Source organism: Pagrus pagrus, assembly GCF_965226575.1.
Source record: "Pagrus pagrus genome assembly, chromosome: 11".
Taxonomy (NCBI): Eukaryota; Metazoa; Chordata; class Actinopteri; order Spariformes; family Sparidae; genus Pagrus; species Pagrus pagrus.
The window spans coordinates 10209078-10230340 of NC_140195.1; the positions used below are offsets into that span (position 1 = coordinate 10209078).

Below are 21263 nucleotides of genomic sequence, written 5' to 3' on the forward strand. Positions count from 1 at the left end.
TATGTGCATAAACTCATTATGTAACAAAAATAAAAGACGACCTGCAGATATGGTGGGAGACTGCAGTGTTGCTGAGAGCCAAACTGTCAGCGCCACAGCAATGAAGCGGGGGAGGTGAGATAAGGCATGAAAGATGAGAGGGCACCTTGCTGGCCCTGTTGGCCGGACACTGGACAATGATGGGGACAGTCACTCACCGCTCCTCTTTCTTTTGGCAGATACACTCCCCAATAATCTCCTTGATTTCAGGATCCATGACCTTGTTGTAGCTGGCTGGCTTCACTCCCTGAGGAACGGGAAATATAAACAAAGCACTGAGGGCACGCCATGAAGGGATACCGTATTGAAGAAAAATAATCACGAAGGAAAAACAAAGGAGAGAGAATGCGGGGACGTTTTTGTGATACTCCACCCCAATCTTATCTTTTAAGTATCACACACTCACACCCTGTAGGCTTGTCAGCAGAGCAAGGCAGCTGTGGTCAGCTCTAATCTATGTCAGTTGCAGTGATTCCAAAAAGCCTAAAAACATCCATAGAAACCTCTTGAATGCCTGCCCTGGTTTAGACATTTTAATACTTTTTTCAATGGTGAGTGTTTGATAGATTGTAGCTGGAGATATACATTTAAAATAGTGGAATTATGAGGAATAGTTTCTTTGTTAAGCACTCTAACCTGCTTCCCTAATTTATTTTTTGCAGGCACATTTTGCCTAGTTATTCTTTCTATGTAGCAACATGAACTATGCTGTTGATCTACTTGTGATAATTTATTCTTAAAAAGAGATACTTTCTTCATCGAAGATATAAATTATATGCATCTCTGGATTAGCATTGCCACCAATTATGCAGCTGCAAGCTGTATGTGCTCAGGGAGTAGTATAAAGCTATCAGGGTTCCTCTTTGATCAATCTCCTATTAATATCCTGCAGTGGGCCCCGCAGGGCACTCTAATATGCATACAGTAACAATGCAAAGAACAGTATCAAGAGACAGTTGCACTGATGCTGCCCTGTCATTAATATGGGCTTTGAGGCCTTCTCTTTTTTAAACAGCAGGTGGAAAAGTAATCTCTCAGAATCCAGCACTGCCAAGTCTCAAGAGTGGAAAATCAATACTCTTCATCAAATCAGGATGTATATCATGACACCCCCTTATCTAAAACAGTTTGCTGTGTGCTTTATTAGAGACACACTCATTGAAATGGAGTGGAATACAGCCTTTAGCTTTATCTAAAAAACAAAGGAGATTTGGACTCCCTCTGTGACTCCATATGGCTCATTAGATTCTTCACCCAAGAAATTCAAGGCTGAGGATTCATCTAGCTAAAAACAACAGAAGAGCTTGTGCTGCAATTCTGCAATTAAAACTCCCTGGACTTATTATGTGGGGAAGCAGCTAAAAACATCCCTGACATAACTATGCCTCATCTCACAGGTTCTCGAAGCATGACCTTGAATTATTAAAAATGCATTAAAAGACTGTGGCATAAACAAGCTTCATTTGTTGCAAACTTCAGAAACAAAGTTACGCAAAGTCACCATTATGACTAAGCAAATAAGGAGAATATTTTGAACCTGTGCATGAAACAGTTTTAAACTAGTTTTGTCCTTAGACTGGTCTTAAATTGTCAAGTTAGACTTGTCTAATTAAGCCCTTTTGTTGCATTAATATTAAAATCAACTTAACTTGAAGTAGGGAATTAGTCCCCCCCCCGGCTAAGCCTGAGGTCAGAACGTTGTTGCTACAGCACCAATTTGTTCGACACAAAGACATGGCTCTATTGATTTCTTTTGGCAACAAAAATGACAAGAGTGAGAGTGCAACTTTCTTAGGACACAGTGCTTGCTGGGTGCTGAAGATGGCAAATGTTTGGTTTTCGGAGAGAGCCCTGAAAGAGGGTGCCCATTCAGTTACATAAAGAAATGTGATGAGTAACAAACAACAGACTCACACTAGTGACTTTGCGGTATATCTGAGCAGCGTTCTGACACTCAGAGTAGGGGTACTCTGAAGTGGCCATCTCTAGCATGCACATGCCAAAGGCGTAGACATCCACAGCCTCATCGTAGTGTTCTTCGTACATTTCTGGAGCCATGAACTCTGGGGTGCCTAAAGAGAGAAGAGTACCAAATGGGTATGTCATTTACTTCTTTACCGTGAGACCCAAAAAGCTGCCGAGTTACATTTCAAAATCCTCTACCTATGACACTCTTAGCGAAGGAAGCAGCCTTGAGTGTTGCCAGTCCTAAATCCCCTATCTTGACCGAGCCTGTAGGTCCAGTGATAAAGATGTTATCGCATTTGAGGTCCCTATGTATGATGGGAGGGGTCCTGGTGTGGAGAAAGTGAAGGCCTTTCAGGATCTGTCTGCACCAGCTCCTCAGCACCTTAGGCTTCATCACTTTGAAACGCTTTAGATAGCTGTAGGAAGGAGAAGGAAATACATTACTTGCCGATCATCAGTTTATGCACTTATTTCAGAAAGTGTGAAGAAGAGGGCTCGACCGACACTCAGTTTTTGGGGCTGGGGCAGGGGCTGATGTCGATACTGATTTATCTGCCGATATACACACATTTTTTGCAGTGATTCCTTAAATGTGTTTACCAAACACTTTATACACAAGGATTGGTAATGGAGCCAGAATATTTTACAATTTACCAATAGACTTTATTGTCTGAAATGAAATTGCACTGAATCAGTAAACGTCACTGGGAATTTTTTAATTATAAATTACCACAAGCACCTTTTTCTGCATCATAAACTCTTAAAAAAAAAAAAAAAAGGTTAATGTCAGCGCATAATGGATATTACAGTGTGCAATACACATATTACAGATCTACCAATATATCCGTCATAGGTTAATATCGTTCAGACAACAAATATATTGGATGGGCTCTGGTAAAGATCTGTCAAAGGCACAAATAGTTTTGTTTTGAGAAGCTGTCCGTGCATTATCTGCCTTCATCCATACTCACGTTTTTAGTGTGCCTGACGTCATGAGCTCTGTGACTAAAACAATGCACTTCTTCCCTTTCAGGGGCGACTCCCAAAAGTCATAGAAACGGACAATGTTGGGATGCTGAAGACCCTTCAACATCTCTGCCTCCTCCTTAAATCGCTGACGTTCCACTTTTGACAGCTTACGATCCTGGAGGGAAGACAGCAGATGCAGCAGAAAGAAATAATTAATACGAAGCCCTAATGATAAGTAAGATACTCATTATTTGCTTCACAGGAAATACCAGATGGAAGAGGCAGTCACCTTGGAGGCACATTTTGAATTCATACATCCAGTATGTTTTAGTGAAGACAGAGTGAGTGTGGGGGGAGGTTAGTGTCAGTCTTTGAGCCATACTGTATATACATCTCTAATTGGACCATATGTATATTAAAGCTTATGACAGGCAGCATTTTACATGTGTGGGGGGATAATCCAGATCGAGTGGCTTTCTCAAGCAGTAACAAGAATCAGCCTAAATATCATGTGTGTGTGATTAAAAGGGCTATATCAGACCTCCCTCATTATGTTCAGTTTTCCAGAAACACAGAGGCTGTGTAACAAGACATTACAGGGTGACAAACCACAATGACTGGAGGGAGAATGAACCCTCACATTAACATTGCCACACCCACTACACACTGCAGCTAAAGGTTATGTGTCATCGATCCCTTCCATCTCCTTTACTTGCTTGCTCACTCTCTCATCCACTACCTTTTGCTCCTTCCCCCCTCCCCCAACATCTGCAATCCGTCTTCCTCTCTGCACCCCGAACATCAACCACTCCCTACTCCATCACCAAACATCCCCCCCACACACAGAAACGCATCTTCGCTAACCGCTCCCTCTCAGTCTCTTCCCTCCCTGATTCTCTTTAAGGCTGACCCCACTCTGGGAGCACCGTGCTGTAGGTATTGCCTCGGGTTTCTTTTCTGCAATTTCTCTTTTTTCTTTATCCACCACAGCAACGACTTACGTAACAAACACACACGTGCACCCAGCACTGAGCATGGACTAGAGGCGCATCCCCACCTCTCACATAGAGGGACGACACTAACGGCGGAATGCAATGAACACAACCTAGCGAGATCTAATCTATTTAATTATTCAACCACAGCGAACTCACTCTGAAATGAAACAGCAGGACAGACACGAAATCAGCCTGAATAACCTGAAAATTACCAATGAGGCAGGATGTGCTTAGATGCAATGTGTTGAAGAGTAGAGTGATATGATGATCAAGCATTGTGTGTGTGTGTGTGTGTGCGTGCGTGCGTGTGTGTGAGAATGTGGCATATCAGGTTTTGTGTGCAAGTGTGCGGGGGGTGGGGATTTTCACTGCACTCTTCTAAAGTCAAATGAATAATTCAGTTCTGCAGAGAACCCGTTCTACTGTGGCAAGCTGAGCAATGCAAGGCTGGGGCCAAGTTGGGCTGTGGTTCACCCCAAGTGCTCTTTGCTGCACAAGAGCAGCACATGGACCAAAGTTTACCTGAGCCAAAGGTCTCAAAGAAGAGACAGGACTAAGACAGACAGCTAAGAGCATATTTAAGCCCTTGAGCATTGCAGCTTTCCTCCCCTCCTCTCCCCACATCACTGCCCCCTCCTCTCATCATCTCTGCTCTCAGCTTTTAGGATTCCTGCTGCTTTTCCTAAATAACCCCCTTTACCCCCACCACAGAGTGTTCCCCAAGTCCCAATCACACTCCCCACACACACACAAACACCTCCATTTGCTCTCTCACTTCTGTTTTCCCTCTCAGCAGACTTTGGGGCTTCTGCATAATTCAGAAGCCACATGTAGGCTCAGAGGTGTTGTGCACAGCATGGCGAGATACACAGACAGATACACATTGAGACACCATGAGAATGTCACTCCCAAGGCACACACACATACACAGACAATGAATATCACAGAAGCATCAATATATGAGTCCTTAAATGCTTCGTAGCTACTGTGAGGGATGAGAGCTTTTAACAAGTGTGACTCATTATTACATTACGTTTAACATCAGTTTGTGTGCATGTATGCTTCAAAATCTTATCAAGTGTGTACACTTCCCTAAAAGAAAAGGCTCAGCTGACCACAGCAGATCGTGGAGCCGCCCAGGCGAGTTTAAACAGACACAAAGAAAAACATACCGGGCAGCGAGGACAGGAAAAATAGATTGTGACATTAGCAGGAAGCAATCTATAAAGCTGTGCCCTACCATGCTGCCACCCACTATATCTGGGTGCTGAGAACTATTAGTTCCACAGCTATAGTAGCTCATACAGCAACACAGACATATCCGATTGAGATATCACAACAAGGGGCCTCTGGTAATAGATTCAAATATTAGTCCTGGGAACTCTGCAGTGGAATACACCATGTAATTGCAAAACTATGTGCTCAAGGCAAGTTCCTGACCTGATGTCACATGTCACCTTAATGCATACTGTCCAATTAAGAAGAAAGCACCCTTATTGTGTTGCAAGATGGCCATCAGGTCAGTTCTATACCTGGGGATCTAAGGGTAGATAAGACTTAAAGTTCCCAGATATAAACATCTCTCCTTGGTACCCTGTCTGATATTGAAATAATCAGCAATGTATTATATAACTCCATAGGTAGAGCACGGCACAAACACAGCCTTAGTTTGAAATTGGAGTTACAGTGAGGCCATCTATGCTACAGAATGTACGGTATGCGCTGTTAGATGGTATCTCTCCAGGTGCCGTACAGTGCAAGCAGTTTGTTATTCAGTACAATTTTCGAGCCAGGTCGAAGACGCACTATGCAAGTCCAACATACCGGATAAAAAACTGCCATGCTTAGATTATTGAAACATGTAGTGTGACTATGCAAGATTTTCCTGAAAAAAAAAAAATGATATACTCTCATACAAAAGAAAACTCTCTCTATAATCACTAATTACCCAGTACAGTGTGTGGCGGGGTCTGCAGAGTTCCTGATGTAATACCAGAGAACATCTCTCTCTTTGTGGTTCTCTGTAGAGCATGTGTGAATGTCAGTAGATGGATGGGGGGGGGTTGTTAATCTTTTCTGGATGGTTTTGTACTTTTACAAAGTAAAAAATGCTAAAATGGGTCAATAAATATCCTTATATCGCCCGTTAACATACTTGGGCACCCACCCAAGTAAAGTCCATGTGTGGGAAACAAGGGATGATTAACATTTCATTTAGCTCCCCTCGGAATCCTGACATTATGGTTAGTGGCTTGCCAAACCAAAGCATCAGTATTTGATGACCTGGGAATGAGACATAACAATCTACTATCTTTCTCCACAATTGCTTACTGCATCCTTGAATGGTGTGCTTACAAACAGCAACAGACAAATCCCGTATAGTATGCCCTTTAAGAAAGAACAACCCTGGAATCCAGACTGTGTAATGTATTCAGCATCGCTAATCAAGCTTGATTAATGGCCCATCAAACTCATGCAGAGAGCAGAGAAAACAGACATTGCGCAACATAATCTGCAAAACAATGCGCATCTTCATGTGAATATAGTTCTGGAATATTCAGCTCTCCAACGAACACAAGTACTAAACTGTCGAGAGCTCTGCAAGCATGTCAAAGGATTTTCCATTAAATTGGAATTTCTGCCATGAACAGAAGCATAAAAAAATACCCAAAACCAACTCGTCATGCTCAAACAACATCACAAACACTTATTGTGTGTACAAACACAGCACAGGCACAATTGTGTGTAGGAGTCAAAACATAGTTTCACTAACAGAATGACACAGCAGATTTTTCCTCAGGGGGCCACTTTTGTTTGATATAAAAAACACTGCAGTGAAGTGCCACAGGGACTGTGTGGGGGATATTGCAGGATGAGTGTCTACTATTGATTATCTGCTAATAGAATCAGATTGCCCATAGTAGAGGGGAGCGATTGGGTTGAATAGTGTTGAGGCAGGCCACCTCTCTGGAGCATCAATCTACACTAAGACACATCTGACAGACCAACACGGCTTTAGAAATACAGACATTTATCAAGATTCTTCCCATCTCATGACTGAACACAAAAGGTCTACAACGAGACACGTACCTTAAAGTAAGTGTCAGTTTCTTACACAAGCCTTTAGCTGAGAAGCAGACAGATTTCAGCAGGTTTACAGCAGGTAAACAGACTTTCTATTACTTTATTACTGTAAAATGTCAGTGGATTAAAAAACAACCAGATGTCTGAAACACTTAATAAGTGCTAGGTGTGAATTATAAATCAATAAATAAACATTTGATTATGAGCTGATGAATCTGTTGTGATATTCTGAAATATGGAAAGACAAAAAAAAAATGTAAAAAATTCAGCTGATAAATCGCTTGTATAAAATGAGCCTTAATGACAGGTTGTCAGGTTCTCACTTTTCAGCAAATGATGTTGGGACTGTCTTCTATTTTTATGTTGCTGTGTTTATAAATAAGGAGTACAACAGTGCATGTTTTTGCCCCGAACCATTCGATGCAGGACATTCGGCATGTGACATTAGGCATTCTTCTCTTCTGTACACACTGTGACCCAAAAAATCATCCCACGACATTTAGATCCACTATGGGAGCATGACAGTTTCCAGGTTAGTTACAGCAAAAATGTTCAAAGATATCAAACTGTATCCAAACATTGTTCAACTGAAATCAGGTATGTATGTGGAAACAGTTCAAACATTAAAATTGCGATAGCATCGTCTGAATTATGCCTTAACTGACACAGTAAGAATAATGTCCAACAAGCCACGGCTGAGTGTTTACATATTTCTTATGTTTTCCCTCCTGTACCGATAATGTATTGAACATCGAGCCCAAAAAGTGAGATACGCTGCGAATCGTAAGTTTTGTTAACAGATAAAAAGCAATAAGTGGAAAAGCTAGTGGAAAAGTATAGAGGTAAATATATTGGGCCTTATTTTCTGGTAGGAAATCTAAGGAATATAATGTTTTTGGACACTGGCCTGCATGGCTCTATAAAATGGTGAAGCAGCTGACGCAAATCACCATCTAAACAACATCCAACTGGTTTTATCTAGTTCTCCAAAAGCTCAGTTAACACTACAGGATTTTTGGCCCTAATTTTCCAGTTGCCAATGGTTTTTGGAGATTGCCGAGAAAAGCAAAAAGCCCCAGATCAAAGGCAAATCAGAACTCACTCCCATGTGTGAACCGTTAAAGAAGCGGCCCAGGAGCATGCCGATGCGTCGCCATCGTCTCCTGTATATATATATATATATATATATATATATATAGCAGTCTTAATATCTGGCTGAGTTGCCAATGTATACTGCTTTCCTTTTCTCCCTCTCTCCTTCACTGTCATCCGCAGGGGCTCTCCAAACCTAGGCTTATGGAGCACAATAATAGCTTAAAGTTTCGACCAGAATACATACAGACAAGCTTTTCAGTATTTATTTCAGTAACCATGTCATCCTAGCTGTACCCAATACGAGCGAACAGTTTCACGTTTTCAGGGCAAAAAGAATCCTTGCTGCCTGCACAATCTAATCCATCCAAGTCTTTTCTTTTTCTTTCTTGTTATTTTGCTTCAAATCAGCGCACAAACAACCGGGTCATACCATTTGTCATGTCTCACATGTGTTATCTTGTAATGTGTGACCCCTTGTCGCTGATCAGTCATGTAGTGTGCAAACCACAAAAACTGTAAGATTCTCAATTACAGGACGATTAAAGTCGTGTAGTTTGACCAAAGCATTGTTCTCACAGAATGCCTGATGAGACCAACAGTTCAAATTAAAATCTCTTAGATCAGTGAACCCTTCAGAGGAGAAAACATCTTAGCAGAGCAACAGGTTTCAGCATTAGTCCTAATTATGGAAAGCCAAATTAGACAAAAAAAAAAAAAAAGTTAACTTAGTTCCATTCCACATCTTTGTGTTCCTAATTACATTTCCTCTTTCCGTCCGTTGACCTGGCTTCATCTTGATCCTTGGTTAACAAGGAGCAGATTAGCATCATTTGGGCTTAGAAACAATAGTGTGAGGGATTAATATTCAACGACCTGTCAACGGTCTCTACTATAAAACCTAGACAGCTAAACCCAGCGTACTAAATATGTGTCACAACATTTGGTTAAGGAGATTAAAAGAGAAAATATTTCACCCCAGGATGTACTTGTAAAACAAACTAAACCAGACTCTGTACAGATTTGTCTCAAACACACATACGCACACAGAAACCACAGAGCAAGAAGGTCTTAGTATAGCTTTTTAACACTGCAATGAACAGCTTAAGGTCAGTCAAAATTGTGAAATGACGCTTTATTGATCCATGCAGGACATTACTCCATACTACTTTTGGAGGCCAGAATCAAACAAAAGCTGTCTTATCCACAGCTTATTTAGACATTTCAATGACGATATTTGGAATCATAGGATAAAGGGTTGCACAATGTGGTAAAAAGTAATCTTACTGAGATTATTTTGACAGATATTGTGACTGTGATATGATTCACGATTAGTAGGAACGATCATTTTTGCATCACAATTTTTATTATCACTGAAATAAATTTAATTATGTGACATTTGTTGGGGTTGGTAACAAACAAACATGTTTTCTTACATCAAGATAAAAAGATTTGTAGGCCAGGACAACTCTGCCGCACTAAAGTACTTCATTATAAACCTGTTTTGTCACACATTTTACCTTTCTCAAAAAATTGCAGCGTCCTGCGATTTGGATATTGCTCTTGGCATTTTTCGCACATTTTTCAATATTTCTATTAATTGTGCAGTCCTTATGGGATATGCCAGCTTGCCAGGTTGAAGGAGGTATGCAAAATGAGTCGGCCATCCTGCCAACCTATGCACCAGTCCTCCATAACAGATGGGTATTGCAGTGCTTCCGCTGCTGTAACAAAAGCTGGTGCAGGGCGAGCCATGAGCCAGCAGACTGCCCGCAGCTGAATTGTGTCCCATCAGTTATGACTGCAGGAGAATTTGGCCTACAGCTGCGCTGGTCACTCTGTTATCACTATTTCACTGCTACCCTGACTTGCAGCCCCTCTACACTCAGGCTGTGATAATTGGCATGCTGGCATTGAGGGTGGTACAGAGTAATGTTTTAAATGAGGAGTAAAAATGTGCATGTATCACCCAGCCTTGAAAAGGAGAAACCTGACAGACAGAAACACGAGTGAAAGATGACAACCCACTGTGATACAATACTGTTAATATCAGCCCTCTGACCAAATGGATACTATGCTGTTTGGGTGTGAGAGGAGTGAGATAAGAACAATGGGGGAAAGAGATGAAGAGAAGCTATGAGGAGGAGATGTATGACAGCACCACACCTCCAGCAGCCTTAATTAACAAGAAACGTACAGAGTGTTACATCACATATGCATTTGTGACCGAAATGCTCTGGAAGTGGACAATAGTGAAAGGCACTTATGTTTGTTGCATGGGTGTTGAGGTGTGAAAATATCTGGCTGATTGTGACCGGGAGTTAGCCAATGTGGATTAGGGCATACAAACCTTCTATAAACCTCTTTCCTGTCACAGACTAAATGCGTAGGCTGACAAACAAACAGTTCTTTGACAGAGAGACAAAGAAACAAAAATTTCTGATTACACACTTGCCTCATCAAAAGACTAATGCTGCTTATGCAATGGCCATGACAACTGCTGACTGATCACATCTTTGTTAAGAAACTAACTGACGCTGGATTTTTGTCGGTCATGCTGTTATTAATATTTATCTTTCACACATCAGATAAATTTCTAAGTTTCTGGTAATATTATTATTTTTCTTACAAGGTTATTGAAGCTGACTGTGGGCGAAAATATAGGACAGCAAATTTATGAATTGTTAACCGGAAATTAATGTTCTATAAAAAAACAAAAGGGTTGTCTATTAAATTAGGATAAATAATAGTAAAATATACATAGATTTGCAATTTTTCCTGCAATTTATATTTGAGCATCTGTAAATATACATAAATATATAGATAATGGATACATCTATGATAAGCTAATTTGGGTTGCAACCTTTTAAAATATTGATTCATCCATCCATTATTTATTTGATTAATTTGAATCAATTAATCATTTAGTCCAGCGTTCCTTAATCTTGGTCCTCGGGGACCCTTGCCCTACAGGTTTTTAAATATTCCATGCCCCAAAACACCTGTTCAAATCATCAGCTCGACTTCAAACTCTGCTGAAGTCTGATAACGATCCATTCACTTCAATCAGGTGTGTTGGGGTAGGAAACATCTAAAACATGCAGGGATTTAGGTGATTTAGTCTATAAAAAGTCAGAACAGAGGGGAAAATTGCCATCATAAACAAGGTGATGTTTTCACATTGTTTGTTTACTCTATCCAACAAGCCAAAATCCCAAACAGCCTGTACTGAATTTTCAATGACATAAACCAGAGATAAGTAACAAATCCTTGCATTTGAGTAGTTTGAATCATAGAATGGCTTGATTTGGTTGCGATTTGATTAGACTAATTGAGTAATTGACTAATCTTTTCAGCACTAAAACCAATGTATCTGCTAGTGATACGTGCCTGCCAGTGCATTGGCTGGGCTCCAATCTTCTAAAACTAGAGTCACAGTGAAACAGAGAAAGAGACAAAGAGAGCGGGTTCCATGTTTCCATCTCATGGTTGTATGCCTCTGCGCACCAGTCAAGTTACAGTTGGCAAAATGGAAGATATAACTATTGTGATGTGAATAACAGTGAATAATTTCCAGCAAAAACATGCCGTCTTCACTTGGAGACTACATCAGCACAACCAATGTACTTGGTGCTGGTGCTTGGTAGGTACTGGTGGATGACTGCTGTATGTCTGAACACAAAGAAGCTACAAGTTCTACAACATGGATGCTTCAAACACATGTTCAACCTGGCAGCACAGAACTTCTACATAATGTGTCACCACAGTTTCAAAGTGGGCACCCAAGATGAGTCTCAGCAACAACGAAATTTGAAGTATGGTCACAATGTTATCTTCTGTTCCTCAGTTATTGCATCGAATAATGGCCAGGAAAGTGTTTTTGCAAAACATTACGATTTCACAATGTAGTTGACCATTAAGCTTTTAGATATAAAATGTCATCACTTCATCATTTTATCCTATTAGACATTTGTGTGAAATGTTGTCATAATTAGTGTATGAATTAATTGGAGGGTTATGGCCAAAAACGTGGTTGGTGAGGTCACAGGACCATGATCTCCAAATTCTAAATCAGTTCATTCCTGAGTCTGAGTGGACGTTTGTGCCATGTTTGAAGAAATTCACTCCAGGCGTTACTGAGATATTGTTTTCACAAAAAATAGGACGCATTGGTCACAGTGACCTCTTGACCACAAAAAAATCTTATCACTTCATCCTAGAGTCCAAGAAGACGTTTATACCACATTTGAACAAAGTCCCTCCAGGCATTCCTGACATATAGCGTTCACAAGAATGGAAGGGACAGCGGTGTGGACAAATGGACGGAAGGACAACTTGAAAACATAATGCCTCTGGCCACAGCTGTCGCTGGCGCAGTCATAAAAAGCAGAGAGACTATTTCACAGTAAATGCCACATATTCAACAAGTGTGATTGCTGTTTAGGCTGTCATCTACTGACTTAATTGATTACAAGTTGTCCAGAGCCTAACCCGAAATATGAGTGGCTAACGACCTCAGCAAAACATTCTGGGGAAACCTGGGTTTTAAATCTCATGCACAGCAAACAAACCCATTAACCTCCCTGTAGTAATGTGCAGGGCCTGAGAACAGGGGAAGTCAGTTAGATTCAATGTACCCAAATTAACATTTGTCTCCTTGATACTCTGCTTCAGTAGTGCTGAAACTATTAGTTGCTTAATTAGATGGTCAGCTGACTATTAATACTGACATATAATATTCACTGACATCAATTATTCTTTATTGTTACTCCGTGTAAAATCGGCCATGTTCCCTTAGCCTTTTCATTTATTGACAAGGCTTCTCAGTGGGCAGGGGGGCAGCGTTAACCAGTGTTTCCAGAACTTGAGGCCCGACAGCTGGTGCTGACATCCTCAACACACACTCCTGCCCAGACACACAGATGCTCAGACCCATCGTAAAAACCATACAGAAGCTAATACAGCTAGCTATGAATACCTGTGGTGCTATGATACCCAGGGTGGCACTGAACTGAACTTGAGACAAATACTCACAACTCTGCTCAATGCCCGTGTAAATGACTAAAGCCTAATGAAGCCAGCGTGGACTGGTGCTAGCCAGAAAGTGAGAGTGTAGAGGGTGGGCAGTCTTGCACATCACCAATGATGAGGGTTGGAGTCAAGACAAGACAGAGAAGAGCAGTGCCTTAGGAAGAGATGTCCTCAGCCAAACTGGACGACCTGGGGTAACCCTCTTCCCTTGATAGTTTTATCAGCCGCTGCAGTGTGGGGGCACAGAGCCAAAGAGACAGCCTTGATTCAGCATAATACCCTGACCCAGACTAAACACCGCATGGTATACACAAAAGCAAGAGAATTTAAAGGCAAACTTCTGTCTTGTCCAAATAACCTTTACCATAACCCGACCAGATTATCAATAATAAAACCAATTTCAAAGAATGTTTCACTTCCAACTGTGACTGCAACTACTATGCTAAAAGGACAGCATAGCAGCAGTGTATGGTAGCTTACGGTGCTACCCACTAAAATCAGAAAAAAATTATGCTAATTTGTTAGGTTTCACAGGAAATGTAACATAGGACAACTGAGTTCAGTAGGCCACACCTTTGGTACCGCCTTTGCCTTATTATCAACCAGGGGGAAAAAACTGCAACATACACACTGAAAACCCCCAGATAAATGCACAACATGTACAGAATATACATACAATATATATAATAATACAATATAAACAGTGATTTTATTTAAGCTAAACAGTAAAAACTCAGAGCAAAACTCTTTTCATCTATCCAACAGTCCTTGAACATAAGATTCAAGTTTAATTTGTCATTCTACAACACAGGGTTGAACAAAAAAATGCAAGATGTAGTCCTTTCTGCTACACAAGAAGAACTATTATTTTATGGGGGATTGCAGAGGATGAGTTAAGGAGTCTCACAGCCTGAGGAAAGAAGCTGCTTCACACTCTGGTAGTACAGCAGCAAATACTACTGTACCTCACCGATTTCACTAATGCCCTGTAGATGGGTACCAATGATGATCTAGGCAGTTTAAATCATCTGCTCCAGGGCTGTGAATGAACCATGCCAATTTGTTAAGTTTCCAGTTAGTATACTTTTTATGGCTCCACTATAAATTTGACAAGAACTCTGCATAGGAATTTAGCCTTCTCAGGTTTCCTTAAGGCTTTACATATGAAAATGAGATGTCAAACCAAATCTTAACAGTTCACAGTTAGACTTAAAACACAAGTGCTACTGTGTGGCAGTTTGTTGTGCATTCATTATTACGTAAATAGCTTAGTGATGCAGAGGTCATCTAGAGTGTGTTAAAAGTAACCCTTGTCTCCATACCACAGAGCATAAGCAGGAGGCCTGAGCAGGATGCAGAGGTGCTCTAGATTTGTTCATACAAATAACCATCTTAAATTCCAAAAGGGATTACTAGTCCTAATGAGCTGTTGTGACACTTTCTATTGCTAGGGGAGGGATGAGGGAGGTCAAAGGCCATTTAGTTAAATCTTCATCAGTTCAAGGGTAACTACAGGTTGCTCACTAAATCCTGTATGATTATGAAGACAATAACACTACTATAATATTATAACAAACAGTCATGTGCAGAGACAGCCACACTAAATGTCATAGTTTGACCACTTCACATAATTCACTACTAAGTATGGTGATTGCATATGTGTGTCGCAATTGGGCACTGCTAAACAAGACACGAGACAATTGGCTGCACAAAGCATAAATTAGTTTAAGATAAAAGCCAATTTTGGAAGATGTATTCCCCAACATCATTCCCCTTTAAAAACTGTGAGAATAAATGACTAAAAACTGTAAACTGTGTTTTAACAGTCAAGGCAGACATGCTCTGCTTTTTCAACTCTGGGCTGTCTCCTATGTATTAGATCTATGTTCCATTAACTAGCATCTTTCTAAGAAGCCTGTTGGAGCTATACCACAGGCTGCATTGCTGTGGCTCTAACAGACTTGTCCTCCTTCCCTCAGGGTCTTCGGCTGGCTGACTGACATGGAAGCTAAGGCATGCCTGAAGATGAGGCTGACAAGGCATTGTTAGCTACAGCCACTGGGTCTGGCTGCTCCTTGCTTCCCTGGGCCCCTTAATGCCAAATGGGGTGTAACCAATGACCCACTTGAGCATCTTCAAGTTGTTTTCCTTCGGCCATCTGAGCAGTCAAGAAGGGGTTGTTGTTGTTAGCGCTGTACATGTTAATCATAAGAGACGGTCATAACTACGCACAAAAACACATTAACATCCTCTAACATGGCACAATCTAATCTATCATTACAGCCAAACCCACTGCTTGGGACCAAGATGTTGACCCAGTGACTCATGGTGTCATTTGCTGGGTTTGTTTGGATTAAGAACTGCCAAATCTCTAGCAAACACATATCACTGTCATGGTATCATTGCTAGCTTTGCATTCACTAGCCAAGAACCCAATTTAATCTACAGAACAACAATGTCACTGCCAAATACCACAGAGAAGTCTGCACAAAGCCAGAAGTAAACTTGGTGTCTGCAAGTGTGCGGACAGCATTCAACACCAAGATAAAAATCTATACACAGAGCCACAATTGGCAGAAATGGGAAGTTTCCAAAGTTTAAAAAATAAATTCCAGTGAGCAAGGATAGAATGAGGCAAACAGAAACACAAGAAGTGTTTCCTCTCAACAATGAAAACCTCACAACAGGCATCTTTCTCTCAGATTAACATCCTTGCCTGAGCCACGGCCATCTGTGTTATGCCAGCAGCTTGGCACAAAAAGAGAGATGTGGGGGAGATGGGCATGGGAGGAGAGGGGCAGGGGAGTGAGAGAGGCAGAGAATAAACACAGGACCAGATTAAAATTTCTAGGCAAGAAAGCCATGTGACCACTGGAAGAAGGGGAAACAGTGGAAAATCACAGAGTCATATCTCTTTCACAAAGAGCTCCTCTGTCTTGCACTACAGCTTCCTCAACAAGGCAAAGCTGGCATCATCTACATGTGACACTAAAGAGGAAATATGCTTAACACAGCCATAAAATCTCCAATAGTTTGTGGGCAGTCTTAAGACTAGTTGATAACTGTATTTGCACTATTGCTATTGAATATGACCAAGAGATCTGGCGTGATTGTGGGCAGCGTAGGTTCTTGGCTCAGACCACGTTCTTCTTTACAGAGCTCTTTTACATGCCACAAAACAACATTATGCATGCTAGTAATTCCCACTGAAGCTACAAACTTCAGACGTCTCTTTAAGAAAGTCAATAAAACATCTGATTTGCTGCACTAAGATGAAGAGTCCGCTGGCTGAGCTTAGTACACCTACTCAGATTTAGGATATGTTCAGTGTACAACATCACACAATAAAGCAACTCTAATCCTTGTCCAAATCACTTAACATTAAATGCTCTTTGGTTGTGGATTTATGTGCTGAAGTAACTTAAACATGCATTGAAATGTACAACATATCCAGCACTGAAATGATATGTCCAGTGTTTTTCAATCCTGGTCCTAGTGGCCTGTTTTAGGCCGTTCCACATAAACACAAGTACATCTTAAAATAATGCTTTTTCTTTGCATTTTGGCCTTTTGCACACGCATTAACAGTATTTCAGGCCACTGAAAACAGAGCTTTTGGAAAACACCAGCCAGGGAGAAGATATTCAGAAACACGGTTTTCAGTGTTGCGTCTGGATGGGTAGAGACTGAGCTTTTTGGAAACGATGGTGCAGAAGCACACGTTTATCAGTGTTTGTAGAATTACTTGCAAACTGTTGATGATGGAAAAGAGAGACAAATGGATGCTTACAATGTTTTGCTGACAAATTATCCATGAAGATGCAAGCAACCAATCTACCTCCTTCCTGTTTAGAACGGTATGCGGATGCTCAGTGTACGTTCATGGCCATGACTTATGCGTTTCAGGTGTGTTGTAGGACAGAGATGATTTCTGAAATGGTGTCAACTGTTCGTTTCAATCAGGAGAGTTGTGAGCAGGGAAACATCTTTTTAACATGCAGGACAGTTGACCACCAAGACTAGAATGGAAAAACACTGGATTAGTTGATTAAACAACTTTTGACAATTAATCTGTAAATTTTAATCAACCGATTGTCATTTTTATGCAAAAACACCAAAACTCCCCAATTCTAGCTTCTCAAATGTGAATGATCTATTGGTCTTTTATAATAGTAAAGTGAATAACCTCTTGGCTAGGAGGTGCATCTGAAGGAGAGCTTTATTTTATTCATCTATCAAATCAGCAATTTATTTTCTTGATTTATGGTCTATAACAGTGTTGTCACGATGCTGGAATTAAATACATTATTCAACCATGGGGAAAAACATTGAGGGCATAATATTTCTGAATTTTTTTGTAAGATAAATATAACAAGACTTGTTTCAAAGACAGGAGGGGGACTGGAGCACACAGATACATTTGCAGCCTTTAATTGTGCAAACAAGCTATTGTTTTAACACAACTGTGTCTTCATCAGAGTCTGAGGATTTCGATCTTTTGATACTTTCACAAATTTTCACACTTTAGAAGGTGGACTCAATTTTTTATCAATCGACTGAATGATTTATCAACAACTAGGTGCAGCAGCTGTCATATGAAGACATCAACTTAGACTATGGGAAATTAGACTTTAGTTGCAGTCCTATTGTAATGTAATGGTGCAAGTAGAAGAGTCGCAATTATGAAAACACAACAAAACACAGTCGAAAATCTGTTTTCTTTGGTTAATTAACACTCTTAGTTAGCCACACTTTATTTGTCTAATAGTTTAACATTTAATTGCATGTCATAAACCACTTAGATGGTTCAACTCACTGTACGAGATCACAAGCGATTCTGGTCATCGGAAGAAGGAACCACATGAGAAATTATTGACTCAGGCACAATTAATGGTTCTGATCCACTCAGTAAGTTAATGAGCCAGAGAGCTTCCTGATGAAACACATTGATCAGATCAGTGTAGTATTTTCTTTTTCCAACTGTTTTAGTCGAAGCTTGTCAGTTAAAAACTACAATATATGACAGTGCCGAGATGAGAACATGATTGTGAGAAAGGACCATTTGTATGGTGACTGCTTAACATCTATTATTCACTGTCCACTAGAGGGAGTTTTGATGTGTCACTAGGGGAGAATAAAAAACAGTAAATTGCTTCCGGTTCTGCATCCTTTTATCTTCTGAGTCCAATTCAAGCTCAGTGTTGTCAAGTTAAGGGAGATGTAGGATTGCTCGCTCCCTACCGTCAGTCTGCATGACATCATCATCATACAAGTGAAGTCATCCTGTTTCTCAGCTCTGCTATATCTTTACTACTTCCCAGCCAATGGCATGTTATCACCTGTATCCAGCGAGATGCGTCACTGCCTTGTGACGCTCGTCTTACAAAACAGATTTAGCTAATTCATTGCAAACAGTTTGCATTCTTTAGTCTCTCAGGTTACTGATGCAGCATGTTTTCAGTACCCTAGGCATTAGTATTCATTGAGGCCACAGGACCGCCACACGGTTCCCAGCATGCTACAGCGCACTTCAGCTGCTTCCTGTCTGCCTACCTCCTGTTGCACAGAGGGAGGGAGGTTGGGAGTAGCACGGCTCATAGCATGCAGACACACTGCTGGGACAACAGCGCACACAACCATCACATGCACTGTCCCATCTAATAACTCCGCCGTCATCATCAGCTGGGCAAATGACTCCAGCAAAAAGACGGTTGAATGAAAACAGTTGGAAATGAATGCTTGATAATTTTAATCTGAATGGTGAAAGAATAGCAAATCACAGTACAGGTTTTACTTCTTTGAGGGGGCCAGTCATGCTTACTGTAGTCCCCCTTAAGCCTCCTGGGAGAGAGAGGGAGAGAGATAATCTCCGCTGCAGTCTCCAAAGGACGGAAATAATTAGTTAATACCTTTGCACAGTCTAAGCTGGCGATTTTCCTCTGTCTGTGTAATGCAAGACAAGATAGACTCTCCTTGTGCATTTGCAAAACTGCTGATCGCCATACATCAGTGGTGGGATGTGTCTGCACGTCAGCAGCTAACGCTTGTCAATCACTTTTCCGGTGTAAACCATTTAAAACTTAGTGGTAACCCATTTGCAACTTAGTGGAGTCTCTCATGAGACTCTGGCTGATTGACAGCTCCCTGAAGACATCGCCATTACACCATGGTGATGTGTGAACCTTCACCGACAGAGAGGGGAGCACAGAGAGAGTGCTTCCTGTGTGTGTCAGGCATTTCTCCAGTAATATACTATAAATCACTGAGTGAAAAGGAACTTAATTCTTATAAGGAGCAAAAAATGTGAAGACAGTTATCGTTAAACTAGATTATTGTTTGAAAGTGTCTCCCGGGCCTACCTGCAAGTCTAAGAATTAGAAAGAAATGGTTGTATATGAAGCTTCCTGATATCAGTTGCTATATCTGGGTGTCAGAGAGTTTGAGGTTTTTTTTACCTGCAGCTCACACCAGGCAACTTCCACCCAGGTCTCAGTATCCAGGCCTTTGTAGACCGTCTTGAAGGAACCTCTCCCCAGCTCGATGTCAAATTTGAGGAATCTTCCTCCTGGAGATGTGGAGACTGCTTTCATCTCTGCCTCCTCCTCGTTCTCCTCACTGGCAGCCTTGATAGCAGCTTTCCCAGCATCAGTGCATGTAAGATTTAACGCATCCCCACCTTTCTCCTTCTCCTCATCGGCACTGGCACTCTCTGTTGCACTGTCTTTCTGCCCACCTTGACTTTCAGTGCTCGAGCCTTCCTGTATCCCGCAACTAGTCCCCCGTGTCCTGTCCACTATTGTCCGCAGGTTTATGTTAAGGATCTTACTCCTGTTATCGCACTCTGGTGGTTCGTAGGCCTGCTCATCTGTGTCCGAGAACCACAGACTTCTCCTGATGAATCTCTGATGCACATTCCTCTGATAACTGGAGGATGGATGTGCACTGGGGTCACTCCCACCTCTCACTACTGAGTCCACAAGATTGACATTTCCATCAGCCATGGCCTCATACATATTCACGGCCAGTTCGCGCTGAGAGTTGGGTACAGATGGGTATTTCAGTTCTTGGTGGGGCTCGGAGTTTGAATTGGCCTCCGGCTCCATGGCGAGTTACAAGTTCAGTCACTTTGGTTTCCAGGTCATTCGTGCCATGGCTAGACTTCCCAACATGCAGATTTTTAGAGATGAATACCTGCAGCGCCCACTCGGTGACGCAGTTTGCCAGCAGAGGCCCCTAACAACACCGGGATGGATGACATAGACGAGATTTCATCCGATATCAAGAGCTGCAAAAGAAAATGTTGCCAGTTAGTGAAACGAAACACAGCATTTCCAGCTCTGGAGGGCAAAGCTGAAGCTATAACGTTAAACATTTGTTTAATGGGCGTGAGTCACGACGGAGTTAGAGTTAGTTGGTGTCAGTGAAAGCAGGTGGATGAACAGACGAGCCCAGGAGTTTAAAAACACACTGTTAGCAGAAGCCATTATCGAGAAACTAGCAAACATGCTTTGACGACACAAGTTAACGTTAAGTTAGCTAATTCAGAACTGACGTTTGGACGGTTTGAAAAGGTTAGCTAGTGTTGAAAAAACATTTTATCACAGTTACAGTGAAGCAAAATGGGACTTACCTTGTTTGTAAAAAAAAAAAAAAAAAAAAAACCCGGAGAAAACCGACTAAACCTCGGCTAAACTCACGTGAGCGACCCGGGCGGACCTGCCAGGTCCAGTGTTAGAAAACCCTCGCTAACGTTAGCCGAGTGTCAACGGCTGAAAGGTGGACTTTAAAACGCCCTATCTGCATTTTATCCTCATTTTCGCGCTACCCAAAGAAATCCAAATTCAACTCCGTCCTTGCTAAATGAACACAGAACCCATCCTGACGGGAGGAGGGGGTAAAAAAAAAAAAGCAACGTATTTATCTCCTTTCAAGTCCTCGCATCCCTCCTGTCGGTTGCGGATACTGTAGCTAACGATGCCGCGTCTCTCCGCGGCTGCTGCTGCTGCTGCTGCTTCTTCTTCGTGGCTGCTGAATGCGGGGCGTGTAGTTAAAGACCAGTCGGACCGCTTTAAAACGAGGGAGGTT

At 41.5% G+C, this 21263-nt stretch overlaps 1 protein-coding gene across 9 annotated transcripts in view; it reads right to left on the bottom strand.

Moving 5' to 3' along the window:
• LOC311265861 (serine/threonine-protein kinase WNK2) overlaps nucleotides 1-20495 on the bottom strand; it is a 45382-nt gene extending 24887 nt beyond the window's left edge. For 8 of the 9 annotated variants that reach the window (XM_084367930.1, XM_084367931.1, XM_084367935.1 and 5 more), the window contains exons 1-5: nucleotides 19634-20495; nucleotides 2979-3151; nucleotides 2203-2423; nucleotides 1954-2111; nucleotides 198-286 (exon numbers count right to left, since the gene is read on the bottom strand). In XM_084367930.1, coding sequence (XP_084224056.1) covers nucleotides 198-286; nucleotides 1954-2111; nucleotides 2203-2423; nucleotides 2979-3151; nucleotides 19634-20281 — 1289 coding nt within the window. In that variant the 5' untranslated portion in view covers nucleotides 20282-20495. The remainder of the gene's footprint in view (nucleotides 1-197; nucleotides 287-1953; nucleotides 2112-2202; nucleotides 2424-2978; nucleotides 3152-19633) is intronic. The other variant, XM_084367936.1, reaches the window with a different exon arrangement.
• Nucleotides 20496-21263: the final 768 nt, after the last annotated feature.